A 16,506-nucleotide genomic window follows, 5' to 3' on the forward strand; every position below is an offset into this window, starting at 1 on the left:
GACAGAGGTGGCAGCAGAGAGCACTGTGGTTAGACTAGAAAGAACTACAAAACTTCCTCTGGAGCATGCAGCAGCTGATAAGTACTGGAGGGTTAAGATTGAAGTATCCCTTTGATTCCTAAAGAGGTTGTCATAGTAGAGATATTAATGTATGGATAGAATATATAATGCCAGGATGAATATGACCACCACGACCCCTGCCAAAGCCAATCGCTAGAACAAAGTGTTATCAGTGCTGTGAAATCGGAGTGCCACTTTCTCTTCTGCCAGCTCCTGCAAGTTGTCATCTCTTTAGTTGCAGCATGTAATACCTCAGCTTCACCAGTTCATAGGACCCAGACATCTGACAATGTGCAGGATAATCCACTAGACGGCGGTGTTCACACGTACAACAATATATGAAGCATGCTTTATTTTTGCACAATAAAATTTAAACAAACAGTAAAAACAATAAATTCTAAAACATAAACAGTCCTCCCAGACATTAACATTCCTATTTCAATTTATTTCTACAATGTCTTCAGAATCATCAAGAAAAAAGTTTTTCTAGCATGAAAAACCAAATGTTTAGTGTCTTTTAAACAAAACTGTATAATGCAAAGACAGCTGATAGATGTGGAGTCAATGTGCGACTATAGTGGAGCCCAGGTCTAAGCATGACCCTGCTCAACATCTTCCAAATGTCATTAACATTATGGTAATTATGCAACCATTTTTTTTTTTTTTTTACTGCTCTAATGCATCTGAAATTAAAGAAAAAAAAAACTATATATATATACATACACACACACAACAACAAAAAAAGATACAAATTTGTTAATAGTCTCAATTGGAAAATCTACTATTCTGTGTATACAGCTCCTATGCGTCTCCGATGTGTCTCCATGGATATAAGCAGCGCACAAATCCTTTGTAGTCTGACCCTGCACTCCCAATCCCTTCCCAACTTCTTTGCAACCTACATTGGCAAGGTGAGAAAGTGAGTTTGACGGCAGAACCAGACTACACAGGGTTTGTTTGTTGTCTGTAACCATGGAGACACATCAGTCTGCATAGCAGCTACACACGTTTAAAAAAAAAAATGCTTAGAGGGGTACTCCGGTGGAAAACTTTTTTTTTTTTTTTTCTTTTTAAATCAACTGGTGCCAGAAAGTTAAACAGATTTGTATATTACTTCTATTAAAAAATCTTAATCCTTCCAGTACTTATTAGCTGCTGAATACTACAGAGGAAATTATTTTCTTTTTGGAACACAGTGCTCTCTGCTGACACCTTTATCCATTTTAGGAACTGTCCAGAGCAGCATATGTTTGCTATGGGGATTTTCTCCTACTCTGGACAGTTCTTAAAATGGACAGAGATGTCAGCAGAGAGCTCTGTGTTCCCAAAAGAAAAGAATTTCCTCTGTAGTATTCAGTAGCTAATAAGTACTGGAAGGATTAAGATTTTTTAATAGAAGTAATTTACAAATCTGTTTAACTTTCTGGCACCAGTTGGTTGTTGTTTTTTTTTTTTTTTTTTATTCCATCAGAGTACCCATTTAAGGGTATGGTCACACATAGAGCATTCGCAGCATATTTTGCTGCATGTTTTCTGCTCCTGATTTTTCTACCAATTGACTTCAATGAATGGGAAAAACGGTAGCAGAAAATTTGTGCAAAGTATGCTGTGAATGCTGTATGTGTGACTATACACTTAGGGTATGTTCACAAGGCAGAATGTCCGTGCGAAATTCTGCCGGAATATTCCACACAAACATTCCGCCGTAGCAGAGTGCCATTGATTTCAATTGGATTCTGCTGCACTGTTCACACGGCGGTAGATGTTTCAGCGGTAGATGTTTCTGCTGCGGAAATCCAGTGTACAGAAAAAGAATAGACGTCTATTCTTTATGCAGATTTTGCTGCAAAATGCATTGCCGTCTATGAGACGGCGCATTTCCGAGAATTCCTAGCGCCTGCCGGAACGGACAAATGTGTGCACGTGTTTTCCTCTGCGAACATTCTGCACATTTTACGTCAGGTGAACATGGCCCTAAAGCGTACATTCCATGATGGCACCGGCGTTAGAATGTGCCTTTAAATTTTGGGAACACAAGACTTGCCCGAGGATACAGTGATCAGGATGTGGATTTGCCGGAAGTCCCATGCATGTATATAGAACTTCCGGCAAATCCATCTCTTGTAGTGACGACCAAGTCTAGGACTCCAAAATTGAACACATCCTAACGCTAAAACCATCATCGGATGTGCCTTAGAATTTTTATTTTTCCTTTTTTTCTTTGATACATTAGTGCAGTAACAATTTTGCAAACATGGATCTTCCCTTTAAAGGGGTACTCCGCCAGAAAACATTTTATCCTATATCCAAAGGATAGGGAATAAGATGTCTAATCACAGGGGTCCCGCCGCTGATCTCCGGGCCGGCAGCGTCGGCATCCGGAAGACGGAAGCTTGGAGCTTCATGTTCATACATCACGCCCCGCCCCCTTCCTCCCATAGACATAAATGGAGGGTGCGTGGCGGCAGTAGTCGCCAGTCATCCGGCACAGAGCAGAGTTCCCTCTGTGTTCCGGATGTCTGGGGTGCCGCAGCGGAGATCGCAGGGGTCCCCAGCGGTGGGACCCCCGCGATTAGACATCTTATCCCCTATCCTTTGGATAGGGGATAAGATGCTTTCCGGCAGAGTACCCCTTTAAGGTAAAGTACCCCTTTGTAAGTAAAATTTGGAAGCACAGTTAGTTACACTTTGAACAAATTCTATAAGGCTGGGTTCACATCACGTTTTTGCCATACTGTTTTCAATCCATTTTTCTAAAGAAAACCGTATGGCAAAAAAACGGATGGAACAGTATGGAAAAAAGTAAAAAGTATGCGTTTTTAAACCGTATACTGTTTTCAAAAGTGCATACAGTTCCGTCAGTTTTTATAGAAAAAAAACCCATATGTTTGTGAAAATGTTGTCCATTTTTAATGGGAGGGGTCTTGGGTGGGAACCTCAGGATGCAAATGCGCATGTGCAAAGTAAAAACCGTATACGGTTTACCGCATGGAAACGTATACATGTGCGTTTCCCATTGACGTCCATGTTAAAAAAAAAAAACTTATGCGGTTGCTGTACGGTTTTGAAACCGTTCCATACGTTTTCAATAATGAAAACGGATACGGAAAACGTACAGTACTTGAAATACGTGGTGTGAACCCACCCGAATTCAGTGTTTCCCGACCAGGGTGCCACCAGCTGTTGCAAAACTACAATTCCCGGCATGCTGGGCATTGTAGTTTTGCAACAGCTGGAGGCGCCCTGGTTGGGAAACGCTGCTTTAAAGGGGTACTCCACTGCCCCAGTGTTCAGAACATTTGGTTCCAAAAGCCCATTTAGTTCCGCCACGCCCACTCAATGCAAGTCTATGGGAGGGGGCATACGCCCCCTCCCATAGACTTGCATTGAGGTGGCGTGGTCGTGACATCACGACCACGCACTGAGCTTTGGGAACTAAATGGTCTGAAAGCTCGGGCAGTGGAGTACCCCTTTAACTAGAAGGGAAGGTCTTCTACCCATTGCAAAACAAAGGGTTAGCATGACCTCTGGGTTAGTAATCTTGTACATGTGGAGGAGGTGACCCCTGCCCAATATGGAAGCTAGAATCCCTCTTCATGGGCCTTCCAGCAGCTCCAGGAGCAGCTCCTTCTGCCTTCATTGATTTGCATGTAAGTACAATGGGGGAGATTTACCAAAACCTGTGCAGAGGAAAAGTAGTGCAGTTGCCCATAGCAACCAATCAGATCACTTTTTTTCTTTAGAGGCCTTTTATTAAAGTGAAAGCAGCGATCTGATTGGTTGCTATGGACAACTGGTCAACTTTTCCTCTGGACAGGTTTTGATAACTCTCCCCCAAAATGTGTACGTATTGTATCAACCACAGGACACCTGGATCTTCAGAACGTGACCCAAACGTGGACCATATAGTCGTGGTCTGCAGCCTGGATGGAGAACCAGGTTTGCAAATAATACTTCATCTTACGAGGTCTGAGAAAATAATTCACATTACATTAAGCATATACATCATACCTGCCAACATTTGTATCCCAAATCGCCAGTCGTCTGCAAGCTCAGCCCTCTTTTCAGAAATTCCCCTTTTAAAGGGGTACTCCGGAGGGAAAAATTATACAGATATGTAAATTGCTTCTATTTAACAATCTTAATCCTTCCGGTACTTATCAGCTGCTGTATGCTCCAGAGGAAGTTGCATTGTTCCTGTCAGTCTGACCACAGTGCTCTCTGCTGCCACCTCTGTCTGTATTAGGAACTGTCCAAAGTAGGAGAAAATCCCCATAATAAACCTCTCCTGCTCCGGACAGTTCCTGACACGGACAGAGGTGTCAGCAGAGAGCACTGTGCTCAGACTGGAAAGAACGACACAACTTCCTCTGGAGCATCCAGCAGCTGAGAAGTACTGGAAGGATTAAGATTTTAAAATAGAAGTAATTTACAAACTTGTATAACTTCCTGGCATTAGTTGGTTTGAAAACATGTTTTCCTCTGGAGTACTCCTTTAAGGTCTTAAAAGTAAAATTAAAGGGGTATTCTAGGAAAAAAAACTTTTATATATATATATATATATATATATATATATATATATCAGCTGGCTCCAGAAAGTTAGACAGATTTTGTAAATTCCTTCTATTAAAAAATCTTAATCCTTTCAATAATTATCAGCTGCTGAAGTTGAGTTGTTCTTTTCTGTCTGGCAACAGTGCTCTCTGCTGACCTCTCTGCTCGTCTCGGGAACTGCACAGAGTGGGAGAGGTTTGCTATTTGCTACTCTGGACAGTTCCCGAGACACGTGTCATCAGAGAGGACTTAGACAGAAAAGAACAACTCAACTTCAGCAGCTCATAAGTACTGAAAGGGTTAAGATTTTTTTTATAGAAGTAATTTACAAATCTGTTTAACTTTCTGGAACCAGTTGAAATATATATAACGTTTTTTTTCCCCTGGATAACCCCTTTAAAGGGTTTTTTCCAGAATTTGGAAAATAAACCAGAGCTGATTTCTTCTAAAAATAAACAAACAAACAAACAAAAAAAACAGCACCACCCCTGTCCTTAGGTTGTGTGAGGTACTGCAACTCAGTTTCACTGAAGTGAATGGAGCCAAGTTTTAACACCATACACAACCTGAGGACAGGTGTGGTGCTGTTTTAGGGAGAGAAAAAAATTGCTCCTTTAAAGAAATTATTTTGCAGTGAAAAAAAAACAAAAAAAACTTAATTGATCGTATACAAATGATACAAAAAAAAGCTACAAACAGTCGACATTATTAGTGAAACAATGGACAGTCCAAATACTGAGGTTTGGTTACATAACAAAGACCATTTACAAAACGCAGGAGGGTGATGTTTTACTGCACTTAGGTCAGTGTTTTTCAACCAGGGTGCCTACAGCTGTTGCAAAAACTACAACTCCCAGCATGCCCGGACAGCCTTTGGCTGTCCGGGCATGCTGGGAGTTGTAGTTTTGCAACAGCTGGAGGTAAATGAACCTCACTACGATTGCAGACACAAAATATTGAACTGAATCCCGGCCATGGCTATCTGGTGCGTGAAACGCGTTATGCCTTAGTCTACCAGTAGGAGGCGACAGAAAAAAGAATTTGGAGAGCCATAGAAAAGCATGGTAGCTGGGCTATGCTGTAGGCCATGGAACGCGTTGGAGCTTTTAGGGCCAATACATAGGCTGCTGTGTGCACCAAGCGACCGATGAAGAAAACGACAAAATGGATCCTGGCGATGCTTGGATTGGGTTCCAGTAAGGAGTAAATGGCTCCGAGGAACAGGAACGGGAAGATGTTCTCCATGTCGTTGCGGTGAGCCCTGGAGGAAACAAAACACATTCATTTTACAGTCTTTTATATCATAGGAAATCAATAGGTATAAGAAGCAGAAAGAAATATTTTAACCGGATTGTCTTATAGTAATATATAGTAGTAACTCCAGATACCCTGATACAGTGTTTCCCAACCAGGGTGCCTCTAGCGGTTGAAAAACTATGGGGATGCTGGGTGTTGTAGTTCTGCAACAGCTGGAGGCACCCTGGATGGGAAGCACTGCCCCATTTTCACACACCCTTTATAGGTCATTCTTCATTCAATGGTCTGGGTGCTCTGTCGTTAAAGGAGTAGTCCTGAAAAACGTATCCCCCATCGTAAGGATAGGGGATAAGTTTCAGATCGCGGGGGGTCCGACCGGGGGCCCCTGCAGTCTCCTGCCGGAAGGCAGCGTGTTGACCACCGCACGAAGCTCAGGCTCTGCCATACCGCTGTATTGAGGGGGGGGTGTCGCCCCCCCCCCCCCCCGTACAGGAGATCGCGGGGGGCCCCAGCGGTCAGACCCCCCCCCACGTTCTGAAACGTATCCCCTATCCTTAGGCTAGGGGATCATTTTTTCCGGTCTGGACTACTCCTTTAAGTACCCTCTTCCACCCAACCTCTGGTTCAAACCCTTAAAAAGGACCTTTAAAAACCAGTTGCCTGGCTAGCTCAGTCGGTAGAGCATGTGACTCTTAAAGGGGTACTGAAATCAACTGGTGCCAGAAAGTTAAATAGATTTGTAAATTACTTTAATTTAAAAAATCTTAACCCTTCCAGTACTTATCAGCTGCTGTATGCTCCAGAGGAAATTGTATAGTTCTTTCCAGTCTTACCACAGTGCTCTCTGCTGCCACCTCTGTCTGTGTCAGGAACTGTCCAGAGCAGGATAGATTTGCTATGGACATTTCTTAATCAGTAGGGTTTGCCCTTTCAATATAGCAGTGTAAGGCCAGTGCAATGTGATGCCAGTGCAATGTGATGCCAGTCATGTGTAATGGTGCGAAACTAACTTTGTGACATCTGTGCCAAGTACCTGGCTAATAGAATCACCTCTAATGACGTTAATATTCACCTTTTATATCCGTGTGATTTTCACACAACTGCTGAATCATGCCCGAGATGCAGCTGCAGTGGCATCAGGTAGAACAAATTGCCTTTGTATGGGTACGCCTTTCTCTAGTTACCACATGTCTGAAGTTGGGATCTAGTCCTGGTCATGCAATGAAAGTCCAGAGTCCAGATTTTCTATGTCTATGAGTGACCTATCAGGAAGGGATATCTTCTCAGCGTCAGGGCTGGATCATAGTTCATGCAGCGAAAGGTGGCGCACAAGTCTCCATTTAATCCTTTGCCATTGATCATTAATGTAACCAATATAGAAAATGTATGGCTGCGTCTGCTAAACAGTCATTCAATAGTTGTTCAACCATCAACCTTCTCCTGTTTAATGTATATGGCCACCTTAAAGGAGTAGTCCAGTGGTGATTCAGTGGTGAACAACTTATCCCCTATCCTAAGGATAGGGGATAAGTTGCAGATCGAGGGGGTTCGACCCCTGGGGCCCCCCGCGATCTCCTGTACGGAGCCCCGACAGCCCGCTGGAAGGGGGCGTGTCGACCTCCGCACGAGGCGGCGGCCGACACGCCCCCTCAATACAACTCTATGGCAGAGCCGAAGCGCTGCCTTCGGCAATCTCCGGCTCTGCCATAGAGATGTACTGAGGGGGCGTGTCGGCCGCCGCCTCGTGCGGGGGTCGACACCCGCTATCTCGGCGGAGAGCCGGGGCCCCGTACAGAGAGATCGCAGGGGGCCCCAGCGGTCGGACCCCCCGCGATCTCAAACTTATCCCCTATCCTTAGGATAGGGGATAAGTTTTTCACCACTGGACTACCCCTTTAAGTACCTATATACAGTGACCCCCCGACCTATGATGGCCCCCACATACGATCATTTCAACATACGATGCTTTTGTATGTCGGGGCCATCGCATAAACGGCTATCCGGCAGCGCAGACTGCTTCAGCTGTCACCGGATAGCCGTTTACGGTGCTCCGTGTGGTCCGCTGACGATCACTTACTTGTCCTCGGGGCTCCGTAGCGTACTCCTCGGGATCCCCTGCATCGCCGTTGCTCTCCTTCGTCGTAATCACGCCGCCAAGCACACCGTCCCGTCACCCAATAGGAGCAGCGTGCGTAGCGACGTGATGGCGGCGATGGAGAGCGACGTTCCCAGGCAGCAGAGACCTTCCCGGAGCGTCAGGGACACCACGGGGACATGGCAACAGCGATGGAGGGCAACATCCAGGGCAGCAGTGACGGTCCGGAGCGGCGGGGAGACATGTGAGTACAGTATAACCTCCAATACCAGTGGTCTTCAACCTGCGGACCTCCAGATGTTGCAAAACTACATCTGTCCGTTATTTTTCAGTTAATAAACCAAAAAAAAATGTTTTTTGTTCTGAGCATGCTCAGAAGTAAAAACGGACCAAAAAACAGATGCAAAAGGATGACATTAAAGGCTCATCTGTTTTCCATAGACTTAAAGGGGTTATCCAGGAAAAAACTTTTTTTATATATATATATGTATATATATGTATATATATATATATATATATATATATATATATATATATATATATATATATATATATATATATATCAACTGGCTCCAGAAAGTTAAACAGATTTGTAAATTAGTTCTATTAAAAAATCTTAATTCTTTCAGTACTTATGAGCTTCTGAAGTTGAGTTGTTCTTTTCTGTCTAAGTGCTCTCTGATGACACGTGTCTCGGGAACCGCCCAGTTTAGAAGAGGTTTGCTATGGGGATTTGCTTCTAAACTGGGCGGTTCCCGAGACACGTGTCATCAGAGAGCACTTAGACAGAAAAGAACAACCTTAACTTCAGAAGCTCATAAGTACTGAAAGGATTAAGATTTTTTAATAGAAGTAATTTACAATTCTGTTTAACTTTCTGGAGCCAGTTGATATATAAAAAAAAGTTTTTTCCTGGAATACCCCTTTTAAATGTTAAATTTACTGTATCCGTTTTTTCTTCCGTTTTTCTGACGGAAGAAACAATACTACATGTGCCGTTTTTTTTCTGCCGTAAAAAAAAAACGGAAATGAGTGCAGACGGGTACAAACGCATGTTAACGGATTGTTAAAAAAAAATCCCATTGACATGAATGGGATTTTTTTTAAACTTTTTTTTAATCCATTTACAGCCTGCAAGAACGTAACCGAAACGGGGATAAAAAAAAAAAAAAAAACGGGGACAGACGGCCTTGTGAACGCACCCTCAAAATCTCAGCGAGCAACAGCAGACTGAGCGACTACAGAAGTTCTGCAGCTGAATCTTTTCATTCTCTAACTTGTCTCCAATTTCCCATGTAGCCTTGAGCTTGGAACGTGATCCGGGGAAAAAATCTGGACAGAATGAAAGGCTGTCTCTAAAGTAGACACTCTCCTCCTGCGAGTAATTAAGTGCAGACCCCATTTGGGATGGATCCCTGCTCCACTTTCTCTAAAGGGAGAATCAGGACGACAAGTGAGACGTTATATAAACAGGGGTTGTATAAACTTTAGCTAGGGAGTTCCCTTTTCATTAGCAACACAAGCAAAAGCTATGTATACACAAATCTCAGCTGTATATGTGTGTATACATGGTATGAGCCCGTCTTTCAGTTCTTTCTGCATGCCTTAAAGGGGTTATCCAGGAAAAAACTTTTTTTTTATATATATATATATCAACTGGCTCCAGAAAGTTAAACAGATTTGTAAATTACTTCTATTAAAAAATCTTAATCCTTTCAGTACTTATGAGCTTCTGAAGTTAAGGTTGTTCTTTTCTGTCTAAGTGCTCTCTGATGACACGTGTCTCGAGAAACGCCCAGTTTAGAAGCAAATCCCCGTAGCAAACCTCTTCTACTATGTGCAATTCCTGAGACAGGTGTCAACAGAGAGGATTTAGACAGAAGAGAACAACCTTAACTTCAGAAGCTCATAAGTACTGAAAGGATTAAGATTTTTTTTATAGAAGGAATTTAGAAATCTGTTTAACTTTCCGGAGCCAGTTGATATATATATAAAAAAGGTTTTGCATGGAATACCCCTTTAAACAGATTTGTAAATTACTTCTATTAAAAACATCTTAATCCTTTCAGTACTTATGAGCTTCTGAAGTTAAGGTTGTTCTTTTCTGTCTAAGTGCTCTCTGATGACACCTGTCTCGGGAAACGCCCAGTTTAGAAGCAAATCCCCATAGCAAACCTCTTCTAAGCTGGGCGTTTCCCGAGACACATGTCATCAGAGAGCACTTAGACAGAAAAGAACAACCTTAACTTCAGAAGCTCATAAGTACTGAAAGGATTAAGATTTTTTAATATAAGTAATTTACACATCTGTTTAACTTTCTGGAGCCAGTTGATATATAAAAAATAGTTTTTTTCCTGGAATACCCCTTTAAAATCCCAGCTAGTTTAAAGAATGGGGAAAAAGAAGCAGTGGCTTGATGTTGTCCTATTGTCCCTGCTGCAAACGGGGACCATCTAGTGTTTTTTTTGCTACTAAGGGTCTTATTGAATGGCCTATGCTCACTGTAAACCAGTTACAGAGCCTATTACAAGGCTTAAAGGGGTACTCTGCTGCTAAATATCCTTTGGATAAGGGATAAGATGTCTGATCGCGGCGGTCCGGCAGCTGGGTCTCCCGCGATGATCTCGCAACACCCAATATTCTGAATGAATGCTGGGTTCCTGTTTCAGTGGTCGTGACGTCATGCCCCGCCTCCTCCTTGCATGTCTTTGGAGGGGGCGAGGCATCCGTCATGCTCCCTCCCATAGACATGCATGAAGGGGGTGTAGCGTGATGTCACGGCCACTGCCGCCGGAAATCAGAGTTTATTCTTAATGCCAAGTGCTGAACAGAGATCGTGGGGGTCCCAGTGTCAGGACCCCCATGATCAGAAATCTTATCCTTTGGATACGGGATAAGATGTCTAGCATCAGAATACCCCTTTAAAGGAGTACTGTAGTGGCATATAACTTATCCCCTCTCCGAAGTATAAAGGGATAAGTTATAGATCGCGGGGGGTCCGACCACTGGGACCCCCACGATCTCCTGTATGGGGCCGTGGCAGTCCGCAGGAAGCACCGTGCCGTCTCCCACAGGAAGCCGCGGCCGGCACGCCCCCTCCATGTATCTCTATGGGATACATAGAGGGGGGCATGTTGGCCGCCGCATCATGCGGGGAAAGATTGCCCCCTTCCTGTGGACTGCTGCGGCTCTGTACAGGAGATCTATAACTTATTCCCTGTGGTGTGGGTGTGATGAGGGCAGATGGAATTACCCTAGGGGCAGATGGCATTAACTCTTGTGTTCGTGATGCCAGGGCATGGTTTAACCTCAACACCACCCGAATAGAGCGTGATGTAGAGGGGTCACTGAATAGAGTCCACCCGACAGTGCAGCAAGGGTACAGGGGTGCAAGGGAATAAGGGGATAAGTTATATTCCACTACAGTACCCCTTTAAGTAGTATGTGAGGAGGGCGATACCAAGGATCACTTGTGCAGCTCATTGCTACCATCATTACATGGGGAGATATTCAGCCAATAATTTTTTTTTAAGGGTCAAAATGACCTGATCAGACGGTGAATGGTAAATTTGCTAGTTTGCCCATGTGATAGATCTCTGACTCCCCACTAGATCAGTGACATGAGAAGACAGCATGGTGACGTCACTATGGTGTCTCCTCCTCGTAGGTCATACTGTAGCTGCCACCACATGCTTTGCAAATACGACCACTGTCAGGGTGGGTTCACACCACGATTTTACTATACGGTTTCAGCATACGGTTTCATTAAACAAAATGTATGCAACCGTACAGAAAACCGCGCCCATAGACTTCCCATTCAAAACCGTATGCACCATAATGTATGCGGTTGTCTCAGTTTTTCAAACCATACGGTTGTTTACTTTTTTTTTTCCCGGACAGAAAACCGTGGCCTATCAAGGTTTTTGGTCCGGGTGAAAAACTGTATTAAACCGTATACATTTTTTTTTTTAAACATGGGAGTCAATGGGAACCGTACAGAACCGTATGTGCGTACGGTTCCATCCGGTTTTCACCATACGGTTTTTGGCTTTGCTCAGTTTTTTTTCTTGGAATTTCAATCAAACAAGTTAAACTTTATTCATAATGGATTGAAAAGTTAAAAACGTATACGTTTTTTTCTTAAAAAACTGATGCAACCAGACATCATTTTTCAAACTGTATACAGATAAAAATTTGTACACGCGTTTTGATATAGTTTAGTCAAGTTTTGAGGAATCCATTTTTTTTCCATCAAAAACCTGATACAAAACTGTATTGCAAAAACGTGGTGTGAACCCCCCCCCCCCCCCCCCCCCCCTCAGAAGGAAGAGGGAACAATTTGCTGCAAATCTGAATGGCATTACTGCTAGGACCAAGTTCACATAAAGCCAATGGGGGGGATTCATCAATCTATATAGAGTCATTTTAGGTGTATTTTCTTCCGCAAAATCTTGCGCAAGGATATTTCCTGCGTTCTTTTTGTGCGTCTTTTTTGGTGGAACTTTTTCTAAAGATGTCACCCTTCAGGTGTACCGTAGTGCCATTTTTCCTGTAGACATGAATTTATTAACTGCGTCTTTTTTTTTTTTTTGCGCAAGAAAGGCCGCAAGTGTCATTTTCTTGCGCAAATATACACCAGCTCCGAGCACACGTACAAGTCTGCCTTATATTTTTTTTCAAGAGCTGAGATGGATTCTATTACTGCACATGATTCACAGAGACCCGTGCGCAAGTTTAGTAAATTTTGCGCAGGTAAATGACAAATACACGCAGCAGAAAGGGGTAAAAAAAAAAAAAAAAAGCTCTACCATACACTGATGTTGATGAATCCCCCCTTCCCCCAATGAGGCTATCAGTGAGCCCAACTAAACCAGAAACTCAACCAGGTCACCTGGTTAGCTGGTGCTCTCTGGGTAACAAACACATCATGTGAACACATTATCATGTGACTAACTCAAAGGTCCTTAAAGGTCTTTTATACATAACACTATACATTACATATATTAATATGGGGGTAGACACTGCAGGAGAGCCCCTAGGACACAGAGGGACTCAACCTGACAGGGCCTAAGTGTAGTACAGGACTATATCCCATACTGGGACATCCCAGTGGCATGGCCTGCATTTATTGCTGATACGTCCCTTTAGACTGCATTGTAATTCTGCCAAAACGAACAGTCAGCTTTGGGTGGAATTATCATAAAATGTAACATGTTATTATGTATATGTCTGGTGAAGCATCATATCATTACAGAAAGCCTCTCTACATCTCAGGAGTGGTCCTACACGACGGAATGCCCAATATATTTTGGCAGACACCCCCCCACCCCATATGCTGTGTCATTCCCTGTACCCGTCAGCAGCAAGTAAAGGCAGACACGGTTTTATTGTCCTATTAGAGAGGTAACTTCACCTAACAACTAAGTAAACTGCTCTTTGTAAAGAAGATCCCAGCGCCCAATGCACTAATCCATAGAGATCAAGGTAAAGCTGCATCTAGACAAACACTGAGCGCATGGGAATCGCCGCTGACCTCCTGCTCCGGGCTTTACTGTCCAAATAAAACATGGAATGATGGGAATCTTAAACAAAGGTCCCCAAATTCACACCCAAGGTCTATGTGTCTGCGCCCTGTAAAACACTCGGTCTCCTAAATTTGAAAAGGACTTTACAGTTGTTGGGGGCCCATAGGACCATAAAACACATGAAATAGTGGAATTTAGGAGATGACGTCAGAAACATTAATGGTCCAGATCGTGTTTACAACCGTAACATTCCACAAACCACATCCTAAAACCAAAAAGCCAAAAAGCATTCTTCAGTGTCACTGCAAACTAGAGCATGGACTGAACCTAAACCCCAGGTCACTATATAGACCAGTGCTTCCCAACCAGGGTGCCTCCAGCTGTTGCAAAACAGATGTCAGCAGAGAGCACGGTTGCCAGACAGAAAGCAACAACTCAACTTCAGCAGCTGATAATTATTGAAAGGATTAAGATTTTTTGATAGATGTAATTTACAAATCTGTTTAACTTTTCCTGGAATACCCCTTTAAGGCCATATTTGGGGCATAAACTTCCATTCTGCAATTGATAGGCAGAGCCGTGGGTATGTGCACTACATGGCGGCTGCAAAGAATGGGACTTAAAGGGGTACTCTGGTGGAAAACAAACATTTTCAACTGGTGCCAGAAAGTTATTGGACCCCTTGACAATAAAAGTGTATCACTGCTGGGAACTCCAGCTATTGTTGATCTGTTGGGAAGGCTGGCTGAAAGTGTTCATTTTCCTACCACCGCCACAACAGGGAAAATTAAACATTACATAGCACCCTCTAATAAACAAGGCAGGATGGGTCTGCCACCCAACATGGGGCTCAAACCCACAACCTCAACATTATAGGGGTACTCAGGAGGAAAGAAAATGTTTTCAAATTAACTGGTGCCAAAAAGTTAAACAGATTTCTAAATTACTTCTATACAAAAAATGTTAATCCTTCCAGTACTTATCAGCTGCTGTATGCTGCAGAGGAAGTTGTGTAGTTCTTTCCAGTCTGACCACAGTGCTCTCTGCTGCCACCTCTGTCTGTAAATCCCCACAGAAAAGTAAATCCCCACAGAAAACCTCTCCTGCTCTAGATAGCTCTTGACATGGACAGAGGTTGCAACAAAAAGAACTGTGGTCAAACTGGAAAGAACTACACAACTTTCTCTGGAGCATACAGCAGCTGATAAGTACTGGAAGGATTAAGATTTTTAAATAGAAGTAATGTACAAATCTGTTTAACTTTCTGCCACCAGTTGATTTGAAAACATTTGTTTTCCAACAGAGTACCCCTTTAACCTGTTAACCTTGTACGCTCTGAGTCCGCTCGCTTTCTATAACAACGGCCGGGACCTGTGGCTAATAGCGCGGCACTGATCGCGGTGCAGCGTGTTATTAACACTTTAGACGCAGCGTTCAAAGTTGATCCCCACGTCTAAAGTGAAACTAAACTGCTCCCGGCTAGCTCAGTGGGCTGTTCGGGACCGCCGCGGTGAAATTGCGGCATCTTAAACAGCTGTAGGACACGAGGAGGGTCCCCTTACCTGCCTCCTGGTGTCCGATCGCCGAATGACTGCTCAGTGCCTGAGATCCAGGTATGACCAGTCAAGTAGCAGAATCATTGATCTATGTTATCCTATGGGATAACAAAGATCAATGTAAAAGATCAGTGTGTGCAGTGTTATAGCCTCCTATGGGAGCTATAACATTGCAAAAAAAAAAAAAGTGAAAAAAAAAAAAAAAGTTAATAAAGATTATTTAACCCCTTCCCTAATAAAAGGTTGAATCACCCCCCTTTTCCCATTTAAAAAAAAACTGTGTAAATAAAAATAAATAAGAAGAAAGATACCAAAAAATGTACTGCGTAGAAACGGAAGCCCCCAAAAGTTACAAAATTGTGTTTTTCTTCAATTTTGCCTCACAATGATTTTTTTTTTCCGTTTCATTTCGTAGGGTTTTGGGTAAAATGACTGATGTCATTACAAAGTAAAATGTTATCATTTTTTTTAAAGGTAAGGAGGAAAAAATGAAAGTGCAAAAACGGAAAAACCCCTGGTCCTTTAAGGGGTACTCCCACCCTAGACATCTTATCCCCTATTCAAAGGATAGGGCATAAGATGGCTGATCTTGGGGGTCCCGCCGCTGGGGACCTCCGCAGTATTGCATGCGGCACCCACCTGTTTTTTGTCCGGAAGCGCTGGATTGTTTGAGTCGCGACTACGGGAACGGAAGTCCGTGACATCAGGACTCCGCCCCCGTGTGACGTCACACCCGTCCCCTTAATGCTAGTCTATGGGAGGGGGCTTGACGCCCCCTCCCATAGACTTGCATTGAGGGGACGCGCGACACAAACTTCCGTTCCCGTAGTCGCGACTCAAACCGTCCAGCGCTTCCAGACAAAAAACAGGTGGGTGCCGCATGCAATACTGCGGGGGTCCCCAGCGGCGGGACCCCCAAGATCAGACATCTTATCCCCTATCCTTTGGATAGGGGATAAGATGTCTAAGGTGGGAGTACCCCTTTAAGGGGTTAAGTCCCGTACATTGCAGCTTTTTATGTCCCTTTGCTTCCCCCAGAGTTCATGGTCACTTTCCCATTGTTCATTAGTCAGCAGGGGGCATCAGTGAGCAGAGGAGTAGGTTGTTCCCATGTGATGGGAGAGAAGTGAACAAGGTTTGTCCAGTGTTCAGAATTCCCCCATAATAAGTCTTGTAATGGATACCGTTCAATTGCTGTCAGCTGTGCAAAAAATTAGGAAGTCCCGAGGGGCATGCAAAAGGCAGTGAAGCTATATATATATATATATATATATATATATATATATATATATATATATATATATGTTGTATGCCTACTGTTTCCTGTGTAACGCACAGTATATATCAATGTCTTCCTTTATACTTGCAGATCTCCCTCGCCCCAGTTTTCCATCTCCCAAGCAGAACGTTGCAGTAAATACCAAAAACAGAAGAAACTTTGTACGCGCCTCAAAAACCA

General features: G+C 43.4%; 1 protein-coding gene across 2 annotated transcripts in view; it reads right to left on the bottom strand.

Annotated features, from left to right (window-relative positions):
- Positions 1-5,023: 5,023 nt before the first annotated feature.
- The window catches only part of PTGES (prostaglandin E synthase), a 44,176-nt gene continuing 32,693 nt past the window's right edge, over positions 5,024-16,506 (bottom strand). For both annotated transcript variants that reach the window (XM_056540999.1, XM_056541000.1), the window contains one exon: positions 5,024-5,875. In XM_056540999.1, the coding sequence (XP_056396974.1) occupies positions 5,626-5,875 (250 nt within the window). In that variant the 3' untranslated portion in view covers positions 5,024-5,625. The remainder of the gene's footprint in view (positions 5,876-16,506) is intronic.

This window comes from Hyla sarda, chromosome 9 (genome assembly GCF_029499605.1).
Source record: "Hyla sarda isolate aHylSar1 chromosome 9, aHylSar1.hap1, whole genome shotgun sequence".
Taxonomy (NCBI): Eukaryota; Metazoa; Chordata; class Amphibia; order Anura; family Hylidae; genus Hyla; species Hyla sarda.